Raw genomic sequence first — 15998 nt, forward strand, 5'->3', positions numbered from 1 at the left:
AAAAAACTGTATTGGTATACGCACTTGCTTCTCTATATATTATTTTTCAGATAGGCCTTCCGAACTATACTAATCACAGAGTCCTGAGGCTAAGACCCCCAATAACTAAGGGCAATCTGTGACAAAACCAGTAAAAAGTGTTGAATTTCTGCACAGCGTCACTGCACAATTCTGACTGAGATTAACAGACCATCCATGTAAACCAATAAAGGAAACCTATAGTAACACTACCCCGTGCTAGCTAAAATAGTGTGGGATAGGGCAGAGTAAAACATTTTGACATATATCTATTAGTGTGCCACTTGCTGAACTGTTATTCAGTTTTTATTGACATGAAAATTACGTTTGCAAGTGCTCTGGTGGATGTATTAGAGCACTTGCAGTCGGCTCCTCTTTAACTTTCACCACTGGCGCTGCTTCTTGATTGACAACAAAGACAGAGGCTCTGCTGCATAACCTCTGCTCTACACTTTCAATCAAGGAGTGGGATGGCATTAGCGGTGAGATGCAAAGACGATCCATAGACTGCAAGTGCAGTAATACGTCTACCAGTGCACTTGCAGTTTATGGCTCCTCTTTACATCACTTCCCATCAGCATTGTATTTTAATTGACAGAAGAGTCAGAGACTCTGCTGCATTATGTCATTTCTGCTCTCTGCTGTCAATCAATAAGCGTAGGCGATGCAAGTAGGACAGGGGATGAGGAGATGTGAGGAGGAGCCATAGACTGCAAGTGCACTGATATGGGCATCGGTGCACTTGCAAGCCTAATTTGCATATTAATAAAAGACAAATTTTGACCCAACAGCACAGTGGATGACGCTGTAATGGGCATCTTTCATAATGTTTTACACTGCTCAATCCCACACTACCTTCCCTTGAACATAAGTAGTGCTACTGACAGGTTCCCTTTAACGTGCCATACCCTTTAGAGCAGAGGTGTCAAACTGCATTCCTCGAGGGCCGCCAACAGGTCATATTTTCAGGATTTCCTTGTATTGCACAGGTGATAATTTAATCACCTGCACAGAATGATTCCAGCACCTTGTGGAATGCTAAGGAAATCCTGAAAACATGACCTGTTGGCGGCCCTCGAGGAATGCAGTTTGACACCTCTGCTTTAGAGCATCGTACACCGTACAAAGACATGCGCAGCACAAACACTTCTGGAGCACTTGTCTTCCCAGTGAGTCACAGGCCAAATTAACCCCTGTCCAGATTAAACCCAGGTATAGTTTGGCCCAGGCCAAAGTATACCCTGGGGGATTAACTGTCCTATGCCTAAGTGTACCTGGTTGGTGTAAAATAGCCTAGGCCAAACTATACCCCTCCAGGCTACAATATACCCCTCTATTTTATGAACCTTTGTAAATTAGATAGATGTTAGAAGCCATTTTTTAATACCTTAAAGCTGACTTTCATGTAGTGGGAAGGTATTTGTGTTGTAATCACATGATGAAGATTGATCTTCTGGTGACGAACAACAGTCATTACATCTGAGATTACAATGTTGTCCAATAAGATAAGTGCTTTTACCTTAGAATGCAATTATACCTTGATCATAAACTTCACTGGTTTTCTCACCCTCACTCTGATTGGTTGAAAAGTGTGCAGTTCTCTTTCAATCATACTCAGTCACACAGCTGCTTTTAATGTGTAACTACTGAGAAGTGCGGTAGGATTCTTTACCTCATTATATCTTTGTGGAAGTCTAATACTTTTACTAATTGAAGTTTTTCTGGTTCAAGTAATAACAGCCTATGTGCTTAGAACTTTAAGATTTATGTCACTTATCTTCTCACATAACTTACCTGACAAACCTGATGTTGAAAAATTAAGTCATTCTTGTGTATATCACTCAGTGCTCCTTTGCTAATATAAAGGGGGTATAATCTGGCATGATAGGGTATGAAACGGCCTAGGCCAATTTATACCCGAAGCATAAATTGGCCTAGGCCATAATATACCAAGGGTACAATCAAGCCTAGGCCACTTTAACCCCAGGTATAGTCTGGACTCAGAGTATGCTATGGTCTGTTACACCGGTTTACAATAAACTGCCTAAAGTAACCCTAAAAAGCTCCAGAGGAAACTTTAGGCTATGTTCACACGCTGCAGATTTTGCTGCGGATCCGCAGCGTTTCCGCAGCGTTTCTGCAGCAGTTTCCCATGCGTTTACAGTACCATGTAAACCTATGGGAAATGCAATCCGCAGTGCACATGCTGTGGAAAAAAACGCGTGGAAACGCAGCGGTTTACATTCCGCAGCATATCAATTCTTTGTGCGGAATCCGCAGCGGTTTTACACCTGCTCCATAATAGAAAACCGCAGGTGTAAAACCGCAGTGGAATCCGCACAAAAACCACGGTAAATCCGCGATAAATCTGCAGGAAAAACGCAGTGTTTTTGCCCTGCGGATTTATCAAATCCGCTGCAGAAAAATCTGCAGTGGGACCATTCTATGTGTGCACATACCCTTATTCCCTTTATTGTGAACAGTTCTGTAGGTCTCATAGACAACACAACCCAAACCAGTAATAAAAGACAATAAGTTATGAATTTGAGAACTCTTGTACCCCAAGGTATAAGGCATCGATGCACTGAATTAGACAGGGTGAACTGTATAGCAGACTTACAGAAAATCACTGTGTAACCTTACCATACTGTATGTTATAATTAATCTTTGACTTAGACTATCATATTAATGGTCATTTTTCAAAACTTTTTGACAGATACATATTAAAAAGTATGTAGGGTAATTACTGTGTCATGAATTTGTCAAAGAAGACAGGACAGTTTCATTGCTAGCTATAGGCCAAAGATTATATACTAGATTCAGAAATGCTACAGATCTATTCACCCATCTCCTCTTGCCAGTCTTCATCATGCAGTTAATGATATCGTAACCCACCCACTCCACGCATTTAAAGAGGACCTGTCAAGCTTTCTTGACACGTCTGAACAAGTAAATGTATATTTTTTCAATGAAAAAAAGAATTTAAAAGAAAAATAAATCGGTTGTATATTTTCTCAGACCTTAACATTATTCCATTTTTTGTTATTCCTCTTGGAAATTATTATTATTTATTATTATAGCGCCATTTATTCCATGGCGCTTTACATGTGAGAAATGCATAAATGTTTAAATAAATTAAAACACAAGCCATTACCATTGCCCTTTTCGATAGGAAGTTTCTCTGGCTGTAAGCACAGATTGGATAGTGCCAGACACTATAAGAACAGCCCCCACAGATAATGACAAAATAAAAAATTACGCCCAGTTGTTAATGAATTTCCAGTAGCAGTAACAGAGCAACAGAAAAATGCTTGAGTTCTAAGAAATCATAAATGTTATTTCATTGAGACTACAAGTACTGTATATACTCGAGTATAAGCTGACCCGAGTATAAGCCGAGGCACCTAATTTTACCACAAAAAAATGGGAAAACGTATTGACTCGAGTATAAGTCGAGTATGCATTGTCCCCTCATTCCTATCCTGGTATGTATGGCTCCTCATCTCCATCCTGGTATGCATGGCTCCTCATCTCCATCCTGGTATGCATGGCTCCTCATCCCTATCCTGATCTGCATGGCTCCTCATCCCTATCCTGGTATGCATGGCCCCCTCATCCCCAACCTGGTATGCATGGCTCCTCGTCTCCATCCTGGTCTGTATGGCTCCTCATCCATATCCTTGTATGCATGGCCCCCATCAGAAAAACATAAAAAAACCTTCCTACTTACTGTCCTTGCGCTCCCTCTCAGCGTCTTGTTCCGGTGCCAGCAGCTGATTTATACTTGTAAGCAGTGCATGGCAGCGACAACATGCGCTGCTTACAAGCAGAGGACAGCTGCCGCAATACTCACTGCTCTTCACGCCAGGACTATGTGCGTGGAAAAAAAAAAGTGTTGAAAAACTTGGCTTATACTTGAGTATATACGGTATTTACGAAAACAGAAACTCGTGGAGGCAGACAAGTCTTATTTAGTACAAGTGCTTGGAAAAAGGTAGTGGTGATATTCTCAATAAATCCAGAAGACGACATGGAGGAGAAACAATCTCAACGTGTTTCGAAGTTGGACAAACCTCTTCATCAGGAGGAACCACAACTTTGGAACATGTTGAGATAAAACCGCATTGTTTCTCTTCCACATCGACTTCTGGATTAATTGAGACTACAGTATCAGCAACCCAAATCACCACTCCATTCCTCCAAACACTTGATCAACACAGCGGTTTCTTCCAGTCTGATGGTGTTACAGCAGCTGTATATCTTTTGATTCCTTAGTTGCAGGTGATACAACCCCAAAAGTTGAGCAGTTATCCTTCACCATTTCACCCTTTGTCCATTGGATAAGACCCTATTGCACTTGGTGTCCCCCCTTTGTTTCTTCAAGTCCTATTTAGTATTGTTTTCACAGTTATTAGCTTATCTTTACTAAAATAGTATAGTGATATCATAGATAATATAATAGTGTTGAGCGTACGTGCTCGGATAAGCTGTTATCCGAACACTATCGAGTGCTAACAGAGTATCTTCGGCGTGCTCGAATGCTATGTTCGAATCGTCGCAGCTGCATGTCTCGTGGCTATTAGACAGCCGCAACATATGCAGGGATTGCCAAACAAACAGGAATTCCCCACATATGTTGAGGTTGTCGAACAGCCACGAGACATTCAGCCGCGGCAACTCCACTGGGGAACAATTTGAAAAAAATGTTCTGTTGAGTTAGGTTTTTGAGCTGATTTATACTAAAATTGGCATGCTGATTCCAAAAATGTAGTCAGTTTTTTTCTAGCACGTCAAGTTTTTCCTTCACAACTTACTGCCAGAGAAGCACAATTGCACTGATATCTGTAATAAGACTTGTTATCTGATTACAATTCGACTCATATAGAGCTACGTGGCAACTTGTAAGAGTAGTCACAACTGAGACAGTGTGGTGAGAGGTTTGTGCAGCTCCCAATACGTCATAATTATCAATATCTTTACACAAAAAATGTATCATAGTAGGAATAAATAGGATTTGTGATAGCTTTTCTCTTTACATTGGGCGCTTAGTTGTAATTTATATATCTTTTATGATTTTTTTCTTTGTTAGTTTTCAAAGCTTGTAACTTTCCATCTCAGTGTTTTATTTACATATGTACATATTTCCTTTGTTTCAGATCATGTCTGCTCCTTCTTCCTCTCATCGTAAATGCCTAAACAACCCTGACTCCTTCTGCTATATTTGTGGTGTTTTCACCATTCCAGTTCAAAGGGCAAACATCAGTGCATTTGTCAAACAAGCATATTTTGCATATTTTAAAGTAAAACTCGGTGATCAAGATAAGCCATGGGCCCCTCACATAGTGTGCAAGCAGTGTGTCGAGAGTTTACGGATGTGGACCAAAGGAACACATGAAAAGTTGGCATTTGGTATCCCCATGATGTGGAGAGAGCAAAAAGGTAATTCCACAGACTGTTACTTCTGTTTAGTGAAAACATCAGGATTTAACAGGAAAAATAAAAGTAAAATAGAATATCCAAATCTACCGTCAGCTATCAGACCAATGCCTCATTCAGCTGAAATTCCAGTGCCAGTTTTCGAACAGCTACCATCTCTAGAAGTTCTGAGTGATGTTGACGAACACAGTGACAGCAATGATGCAGAATTTGAAATTCACAAGGATTCAGTTCGTAAGGGATTTGATCAGCACGAGTTAAATGATTTAGCACGTGAATTGGGCTTATCAAAAAAAGCTTCAGAATTACTAGCATCAAGGCTGAATGAGAAACAGTTACTTGAACAAGGAGCGAAGGTATCATACTTTCGTACTAGAGATAGTACATTTTTGCAGTACTTTCGGTGTGACAGCGGTTTTGTGTTTTGCCATAATATTCCTGGTTTACTACAAGAATTAGGGCTTTCAATGTACAATCCAAATGAATGGCGACTGTTTATTGATAGCTCAAAACAGAGTCTTAAGTGTGTCCTTCTACACAATGGCAATTTATTTGGTGCAGTCCCTATTGGGCATTCTGTCTCTCTTCGTGAAGAACATGAAGATGTAAAGAGAGTTATTGAGTTATTGAAATATGACACACACAATTGGATCATCTGTGTTGACCTTAAAATGGTTTGCTTCCTTCTTGGTCAGCAACGTGGGTACACAAAGTATCCCTGCTTTCTCTGTATGTGGGATAGCAGAGCTCGAGAAAAGCATTGGGTTGAGTCGAATTGGCCTCCAAGATCTGGTCTTAAACCTGGAGATCCTAACATTCTACATCAGCCACTTGTTGACAGGAAGAATATACTATTCCCACCTCTGCACATAAAACTAGGTGTCATGAAGCAATTTGTAAAAGCATTGCCAACTGACAGCGACTGTTTTAAGTACATCATGTTGGCACTTCCTGGACTGTCCATTGAAAAAATCAAGGCTGGTGTGTTTGATGGTCCACATATTCGACAGCTCATCAAAGATGAACATTTCACCGGGACTATGTCAGATCTTGAGAAGAATGCTTGGTTATCATTCAAAGACGTCGTCAAGAACTTTCTTGGAAATACACGTGCAAGTAATTACAAAGAAATTGTTCAGAAACTATTGGAGAGCTACAAAGCGCTTGGTTGCAACATGAGTATTAAACTACATTTTCTGCATTGCCATCTTGCCAACTTTCCGGAAAATCTTGGTGCTGTTAGCGATGAGCAAGGTGAACGATTTCACCAAGATTTGAAGGTTATGGAAGACCAGGGTAGATGGGATGTACATATGATGGCTGACTATTGCTGGAGCATCAAACGTGATTGTCCTCAAGTTAAACACTCCAGAAAAAGCTATAAATGTACATTTTTACCTTAAATACTTGCATATATATATATCCTTTGTAAAAAACATGATAGTGTTAAAAAACATATTTGTCATGCCTATTTCTTATATATTTCATTTTTTGTTCATATTTGTACTATTTTAAAAAAAACAAAAAACACTTTTTAGGTACAGTAGTTTACATATTTTTGAGAAGACAAAAATCCTATAGTTCAAAAACTTGACGTGATAGAGAAAAAATGAGATCATTTCTGGATTCAGCATCCAAAAATTAATTAAGAACAGTTGTCTGACCTAACTCTTAAAAAATTGTGTTCCCCATAGTATTTGACTATGCCAAAGATACTCTATTAGAACCAGAGCGTGCTCGGATAACACCTTACCTGAGCATGTTCACTCAACACTAATAATAATCCATTAGCATCTCATTATCTTTGCTTTTTTGAACAAATGTCAGAGTGACATCAAGAAAACTCTGCTGAGTTAGCGCGAATTAATGCTGGGTGGATACCACTTGGGCAGATATCAACGGCAGTCATTTCCATCCACTCTTTGGCGCCATGATGGGAATTAGAGGTCCCATGCTCATCTGTTCGAGCCGACGAACAGACCAAAAATTCACAATCAACCCCAAATTTACCATACGCTACTGCTCAATAAATTACACACTCTGCACAGGAGCAAAAAAGTGAGTTTGTTAAATTAATGCTATCCATTGCTACAGAAAACAGATATTAACTGCACGGGAGGAGCTCAGCAACCTTTGTAACAACTCAGATATATCATTAGAAGTCAGACAATCAATCAGATGTGTGCAGCAAAGCAAAGGCAGGAGCTGGGCTACGAGAGAGGTAATGTAAGCGTGATTAATTGTACTACAGCCAACCAGTGTAGAATAATGATTGCATGAATACAACAGGAATTTATTTACAGCTGAGTAGATCTATGAAACATTAATGGAACCATGAAAGCGTAATGGTGAATGATACGCATCTATCTGTACTGTCAGAGATCATGTTTGGGATAAGGAAGAAAGATTCGAGTTCTGAGAAAAAAAAGTTTTCTTCCCATGATGTAATTTTGTATTTTAATTACTTTGCAGATATTCCAAAAATTTGTGTCCAGTCAAGGAGATATTGTGGAACAGGCACTTCTGGTGGCCAAGTAGGTTTCATAAATGTGTCCTATACACGATGGTGTTCAGAAAGACAGCTGCTATTGATATATACTGCGTTCCAAATTATTATGCAAATTGGATTTAATTGTCATAAAGATGTAATTTTTTGCTTTTTCAAATAAACTCATGGATGGTATTGTGTCTCAGGGCTCTTTGGATCACTGAAATCAATCTCAGACACCCGTGATAATTATTTTACCAGGTGAGCCTAATTAAAGGGAAACTACTTAAGAAGGATGTGCCACATTATTAAGCGGGCACAGGTTTCAATGAATATAGGTAAGAAAAAGGATGTATCTGCTGCCGAATAGCATCACATAGTGCAATGCCTTGGATTATGTATGAAAACATTACATATTTCACGAGAACTTAAGCGTGATCATAGTACTGTGAAAAGATTTGTGGATGATACTGAGAACAGACGGGTTCGTGCAGATGAAGGAATAATGAGGAAGGTATCCGCCAGAAAAATTAATCGGATTAAGAGAACAGCTGCGCAGAACTACAAGAAGATTAATTTTAAAACAGCCTGGTTTACTGATAAGTTCAACCCTGGATGGTCCAGATGGTTGGAGAAGTGGATGGTTGGTGGGTGGCCACTTTGTCCCAACAAGGCTGTGACATTAGCAAGGAGGTGGCTGAGACATGTTTTGGGCCAGAATCATGGGGAAAGAGCTGGTAAGCCCCATTAGGGTCCATGAAGGTGTGAAAATATCATCGGAAAAGTATACAGAGCATCTGACTGGCCGCTTTATTACATGGTACAAAAAGATGAATCGTGTCATCCGTAGCAAAATCATCTTCATGCATGACAATGCACCTTCTCATTCTGCAAAGAATACCTCTGAGTCATTGGCTCCTAAAGGCAAAAGAGGAGAGAAACTCATGGTGTAACCACCTTCTTCCCCTTACCTCAAACCTATTGAGAACTTTTGGGGTATCCTCAAGCAAACTATCTATAAGAGTGGGAGGCAGATTCCTTCAAAACAGCATCTCTGGGAGGCTATTCTGATATCCTGCAAAGAAATTCAAGCAGAAACTCTCCAAAAACTCACAAGTTCAATGGACGCAAGAATTATTAAGGTGATTTCAAACAAGGCGTCCTATGTTAACATGTATCTTGACCTGTTCAGATGTATTTTATTGAAAACGATTTTGATTTGAATAAATGTGACCTCTTAATGCTACAAGTTCTTTACAACCTATAAAATGTTTGGAAACTCTTTTGAACATAATAATTTGGAACACCACATTTTGACTTTATTTTAGTTTTGAAAAAAATGCTGTTATCATTTGGAGGTTTGTCCAATAAAATGTGATTTATACTCCAACGATTGATGATTTGAACATTGTATTGACTCACTGGCATCGACCATCTAGGAAAGTCATAGAAAAATAGCATTGGTATAATAATTTGGAACGCAGAGTATGTGCCATTTGTGACCATAGTTCTGTCCATACATTTTATACAGACAAGTTGCTACATTATGTCCTTGATTTTCTATCGGTAATAAATTTTTTGAATCCGTAAATTGCAAAAAATGGCACCTGAGCATGTCTGCCCATTATCCTTAATTTGTCAATGTACGGAGTCTAATGGGCCTTATTACAGGCAACGACAGCTGACAATACAGTAGATTCTGCTGAAGTTCTTGACCATCAATGCCTATACATAGCCATAATGACCTTTGTATATATATATATATATATATATATATATATATGTCTATCAGGAGCTTAAAGGGCTAGACTATGGAGGATAAGCCGTAAATATCAGATCACCAAGGGCACCCCGCCAATCAGCTGACATTTATAGAATACCTATTTTTTATTTAATATCCTGTTCCTTTGCACAGAGTGGAGTCCAGAATCATGGACTTTCTAGTGCTTTTTGTGTGCGGCTGTGTGCTCACACGGGAGCTCAAGGCTTCTAAGCAGTGCTGCATATTAGAGCAGTTTCTTTGAGCTACTGATGGGGGTCTGAAGACCTGGCCCCCCACTGATCTGCTGCCCATGTCAGGAATGAAAAATATATGCAAAAAACCCAATAGGTATTCTGAACTGCAATACCAGCCCCAGCCAGTACCAAAATGTACTAGCATAACGCATGGAATTGCCTTTCGTCCAGACCATGGTTAGAAAATGTTAGCTCATTTAGCACTTTATAGTGATACTTAAATATGTTACTTACAAATGCTATGTTTCATGTAAACTGTTTCATTATCTGGACAGACATGCTTCTGCTTCAAGTGGCAGTAAAAGTAGTCTACTGGGTGAATCAGCCCTGCCGCCAGGTTGCTGGAGGCTACTGTTGTGGTTCTTCTATATGCGAATGCAGGTACGGACTGGGGATGAAATTCAGCCCTGGCATTTGAAATCACACAGGTGCATGCTGTCCCTGTCCCCATGAACCAGATGGGACATATTACTAATATTACTCTGGATGGAGGAAAGGAAGATTTTCTACAAGACCAATATGTCTAATGATACTTGTGGCCTGGTGGGGTAAGTGACAGAGTCAGCGACTTGTGCTCCGTCACAACTCTTAACAGTATGGGTGTTTTGAGAACACCGATTCTGCGACTGTTAACAACATAGCAGGCAAGGCAGCCCACGACCAGACAGGCCCTTCTGGCATTTGCCAGAATTGCCAGTCCGGCCCTGTGCGAATGTGTTGCAGTGGATAGCGCTATGACAATTGATATATACGTGTGAATGAAAGGGTATTATATGACTCTTTTGGTGGTTGGGTGTGAGAATGGTAAGGGTACCGTTGCACAAAACGATTTACCAACGATCACGACCAGCGATACGACCTGGCCGTGATCGTTGGTAAGTCGTTGTGTGGTCGCTGGGGAGCTGTCACACAGACAGCTCTCCAGCGACCAACGATGCCGAAGTCCCCGGGTAACCAGGGTAAACATCGGGTTACTAAGCGCAGGGCCGCGCTTAGTAACCCGATGTTTACCCTGGTTACCATTGTAAATGTAAAAAAAAAAACAGTACATACTCACCTTCTGATGTCCGTCAGGTCCCTGGCCATCTGCTTCCCGCACTGACTGTGAGCGCCGGCCGTAAAGTAAAAGCAGAGCACAGCGGTGACGTCACCGCTGTGCTGTGCTTTACCGATATTTACCCTGGTTACCATTGTAAAACATTGCTGGCATCGTTGCTTTTGCTGTCAAACACGACGATACACGCCGATCTGACGACCAAATAAAGTTCTGGACTTTCAGCAATGACCAGCGATATCACAGCAGGATCCAGATCGCTGCTGCGTGTCAAACACAACGATATCGCTATCCAGGACGCTGCAACGTCACGGATCACTATCGTTATAGTTGCAAAGTCGTTTAGTGTGAAGGTACCTTAAGTCAGACTACAGTAGAGAAATTGATGTTTGCTTCTGACAAGAAAGCGTCTCCCAGTGCTACCGTAGTAGTCGGGGGCAAGTAAAGAGTGTTATCTCCATGCATGCTGATTGTGAAATCAGGTGGGTGAAGGACAGGGTCTCCGTGCATCATAGAGAGCAAGATCTGAGAAAAACATGTTATATGATTTGTGTGCAATGAACCAAAGTATGACACCTTTGAAATCATAATGGTCTTAAGGCTGTGAATTTTTTCTCGTACATAAAAATATAGACCATTATTCATCAGTTTTTTTGATCTGATCTACATCAATGTTTGGTCTGTGTGTCTGTTTATACCATCAGCATTTATCAGTGATTTTCATGTATGAAAAAACTACATGCAAAGCTTCTCTGATACCGTTTATGTGATGTCCATGATTTTCACTGACAAAAACACATGTATGAGTAATTTTGGTTCATGACTTGGATCAAAAATTGACATATCTCAATGATTTTTTGCTGACACAAAGACACGTGAATAGGACCATAGACTTTAATTGGTACTTGTCCTCTCCATGAAAATCAGAGTAGAGCATGTACATGATTCATGGGCGTCTGAATGTGGCCTGAAAGAGAAGTCAGCAGAGCTCATCTATATTCTTTGTTAAAAACCAGTGGTGTAACTCAAAGCTCGTGGGCCTCAATGCAAAATCTCCACTAGGTCCCCAACTATTACAAGCTTTAAATACTATTGGTATTCTCATATGGGCCAAATGGACCTTTTGGGCTCCCAAGACTCAAGGGTGTGGGTGCATCAACAACCCCTACAATCTGTTATGCTTTTAGTTCCAATTAAAGACTAAGCATTGTGCCTCTCTGTGGGCACCACAACGCTGAAGTTCAGTGACTATAATTGTGTGCTTCAATGAAGGGAAATGGAGCACACACAAAAAATGCAATGCACTGCTGTAAATATACGAAGATATCTGATCGATCGTGTAATATAAAAAAAAAATATGGGGTTTATTGAGCTCTGAGCCATTGCCGATTTCTATGAGTTGTAAGGTAAGGCAATTAGTTGATTAACAAAAGAAGAAAAACAGATAGTAAGGTTAAACCAAAGAATTACATGGCACTTAGACAAGCAGCAGAGAACCAGGCAACGCAGGCGACAGGAAAATAGGATAAGCAGTTTATCTTGTTACACTGTATAGGAGGCTCTTTAATCCCTGTAAGGAACCATGACTATGAAGCAATCTAATATGGATACTCTTCTATGGGACTTATTCCTCAGCGGAAAATGTAGGTGGAAATACGAAACATAGAGAAGGGGAAATGTAAAAATGACTGGAAGATCCCCAAGATGAATAGCAGATCTGTCAGAATGCAAAGACCGAGCTGAGTGAAGAATGAGAACTCAGCCCCATAGAGTCAGCCTAATGAAATTGTTCTGACGGAGATTAGTGACAGTACATTGAGCATTATAAGGTCATTGGCACTCGAGACAAGAGAGCGCGAGAGAGAGACTGCTACATTAGAGAGACTGTCTGCTTCCTCATAGTCACAATTACTCCCTGAGGAGATGACAGCAGGCAGGACGAGAGACTGTCTTCCTAGGTAAATCTTGGAAGTATCCACATGTAGACTGAGATCACTGAGGTGCCCAGAAGGCACAAAATGATCAGCGCATAAGGTTCGGCCATAATTTTACTTCTGACTTGGTATACATCAATACCGGATGTAAAAAACATTTCTATATTAAGTAGTGGTGGATTACAAGGTTGATGCAGTTGTACTCACGATGGACTTAATACCTCCATTCTTCTAGTCAGTAGCTCTATAAACTATCATAAGGGTATGTGCATATTGTCTTTTTACAAGGGTGAACTAGATAAGTTTTTCAGAAAGAAGACAGTTCAGGACATTCATGCTTCTTTTGTCCTGAAGCGTCTTTATCAGCATATCTTCTTTATTTCTTTTTCCTTTGCAATGTGTTTGGCTGCTGTTTTTTTCCCCCAAACTTCTGAAGAATAAACTGGTGAGCGGCTTTGAAGTCACCCCAAGAATGGGCAGCTTACTTCTTTTAACCCCCTGATGTCTTTGGAAACATGAAGCAGTTAAAAATGGTCAAAGCGCTGAGCATATGAACAGAAAGTTGTTTTTACATTGTAATACACATTTTTATAATTTTACCACTCCGTTTAGTGCTTTTTTAGATGAGTTATGGAGTAGATCAGCCGAAAAAAAGACATTGTATGCACATAAAGGAATTACCAGACACAGCGCCACTCTTGATCAGCAGTGGTGCTTGGTATACAGCTCCACACCAATAGTTGACCTTTCTGTATAATTTCTAGTCTTCTGTACAGTGTTAGCATGGATGTTTAGTGGTTAGTACTGTTGCCTTGCAACTCTGTGGCATGGGGGTGCTGCTAAAAATCCACTTCACCTTGGTCAGATCATTTAGAAATAGGGCTAAGGAAAAAAAAACGGAACTTCTGCCTTGTGCAAAAGTAAAGCCTAAAGCTGGACATATTCATTAGATAGCGGTTGACCAATCGATCATTCAGCCAATAGCTATCTCCCCCGAATTTGCCATACACAGGAACACTCAGCTCGGCAGGGTGGTCTTGTGTTCTCAGTGAAAGAGGCATTACCAGACTTCTCTGACAGCAGTGCCAATATATTGATGATTTTGGCCTACGGATTGATGGTCACGAGAGATGTCGATCAGGGATGTCCAATTCCAGACTGCAGATTGCAGATTGCATTGCTGTGCCAGAGATAAGATTCAAGCCAACATGTCAGTCGTCTGCTTACTCACAGAGAACACACAAGCACTCGGCCGAACGAGCGTTCCTGTGTTTAGGAGACTGGGCTGAAATGGCTGTAGACCGAAAGATTGGCCAAAACATTGTTCGGCTGATGGCCATCTAATGTGTATGGCTTTATGGGACCATACTACCTGAGATAACAGCACTGGGCAGTGCTGGGAATCAATGACCTTCAGTATAACGCCACAAACTACTTTCTTACAAAATCACCAGGGACTCTGCTGTTTCTCTATTCTAATGTTTGAAGCCGTGGTTGTGCTAGACACTTTCTATCACTGGCAGTAACCAAGTTACCAGCAGTTCCCAACAGACAAGGACTCCAACCCCCTCCATCCCTCCCCGCTCCCCCTCAGGCAAACATCTCCTGACCTTTGCCAGCTTCTCAGCAACCAGCAAGACTTCAGGATAAAACAGTTCTAATACTGATAAGCTGGTTGTATACACATGCCAGCTGATCAGCTGCTTCTACAGGTTATAGAGGTCTCCTATAAAGTAGATTGTCTCTCAGGAATTCGTCACTAAAGCCCCTCACTCCCTAATAAGTTGCTGCCTTGTATGTGTCCTGCAGAGAATGTATTTCAACCTCGAAGTTAATCTGCTCAGCCTTACCATGCCTGTAAAAAAATATTTAATGCCTCCTGTTCTTTTTTTCTAGGTTTATCATGTAGCAACTGAGAATCACTGTGGCTTAATTAAGATTTTTAAATGACAAAATTCTAAAGAAAAAAATTAAAAACTTAAACACAAAAAACAAAAAAATTAAAAAGACTCATTAATAAAGAAGGAAAAATAAATCCCTAAACAGTGATGTCCTGTCCATTCATTAGAGTTTTAACTGGGAGCAGCTTTATCCACTTCTGCTACCCTGAGCAGTAAGGCCTTGTGCACACATTGAGTATTTGGTGAGTTTTTTACCTCAGTATCTGTAAGCCAAAACCAGGAGTGGGTGATAAATACAGAAGTGGTGGTGACATGTTTCTATTATACTTTTCCTCTGACTATTCCTTTCCTAGTTTTGGCTTAAAAATACTGAGGTAAAAAAAAAGTTACCAAATACTCAGAATGTGCACATCACCTTAGGCTATGTTTTTTTTCAGGTAAATTCTGCCCGAAATCCACTTGTAAAAGCAAAACAAAAGCACCATAAAATTAACATAGTGTAATAGGGTGAGTAGAAGAAGAAGACGTGTCAATAGGGTTAAAGTTTCTAAAAGCTGTTTTGATGTGATAACATTATTATAATGTTGTATTCATAAAAGTGTATGTTATCCTTATGGCCGGTGTGTTTCGGTTTCCTGGAGGTTTAACCTCAAGTTCTTCCCCAGGGATTGAGAAGGGCTGTTCAATAAGGGAATTACTTGAAGGCTGTAGGTTTATAGTTCGTTACACACAGGTTAAAATACAGTTAAATGTGTTAGGAATAGCCCACGTACTGGGAGGGGATAGAACAAACAAAAAGTGGAAGCACTTACTGCATAGAGAGTCTTAAGGTACCGTCACACTAAGCGACGCTGCAGCGATACAGACAACGATGCCGATCGCTGCAGCGTCGCTGTTGGTCGCTGGAGAGCTGTCACACAGACCGCTCTCCAGCGACCAACGATGCCGAGGTCCCTGGGTAACCAGGGTAAACATCGGGTTGCTAAGCGCAGGGCCGCGCTTAGTAACCCGATGTTTACCCTGGTTACCAGTGTAAAATGTAAAAAAACAAACAGTACATACTCACCTTCGCATCCCCCGGCGTCCGCTTCCTGCACTGACTGAGCGCCGGCCCTAACAGCAGAGCGGTGACGTCACCGCTGTGCTGTGCT

At 40.7% G+C, this 15998-nt stretch overlaps 2 protein-coding genes across 18 annotated transcripts in view; one reads left to right on the forward strand and one right to left on the reverse strand.

Moving 5' to 3' along the window:
- The window catches only part of SRCIN1 (SRC kinase signaling inhibitor 1), a 608732-nt gene that overhangs the window by 161398 nt on the left and 431336 nt on the right, over positions 1-15998 (reverse strand). The window lies entirely within an intron of this gene.
- On the forward strand, positions 4982-15472 carry LOC143765522 (uncharacterized). Its single transcript, XM_077252299.1, has 2 exons — positions 4982-8604; positions 11248-15472. The coding sequence occupies exon 1, from the start codon at positions 5151-5153 to the stop codon at positions 6855-6857; it is 1707 nt and encodes a 568-aa protein (XP_077108414.1). The 5' UTR covers positions 4982-5150; the 3' UTR covers positions 6858-8604; positions 11248-15472.

The sequence above is a fragment of the Ranitomeya variabilis genome, chromosome 4 (genome assembly GCF_051348905.1).
Source record: "Ranitomeya variabilis isolate aRanVar5 chromosome 4, aRanVar5.hap1, whole genome shotgun sequence".
Lineage (NCBI taxonomy): Eukaryota > Metazoa > Chordata > Amphibia > Anura > Dendrobatidae > Ranitomeya > Ranitomeya variabilis.

Bases quoted from the DNA above. Each gene is read 5' to 3' on its own strand.
- LOC143765522 (XM_077252299.1), top strand. From the start codon at position 5,151: ATGTACATATTTCCTTTGTTTCAGATCATGTCTGCTCCTTCTTCCTCT.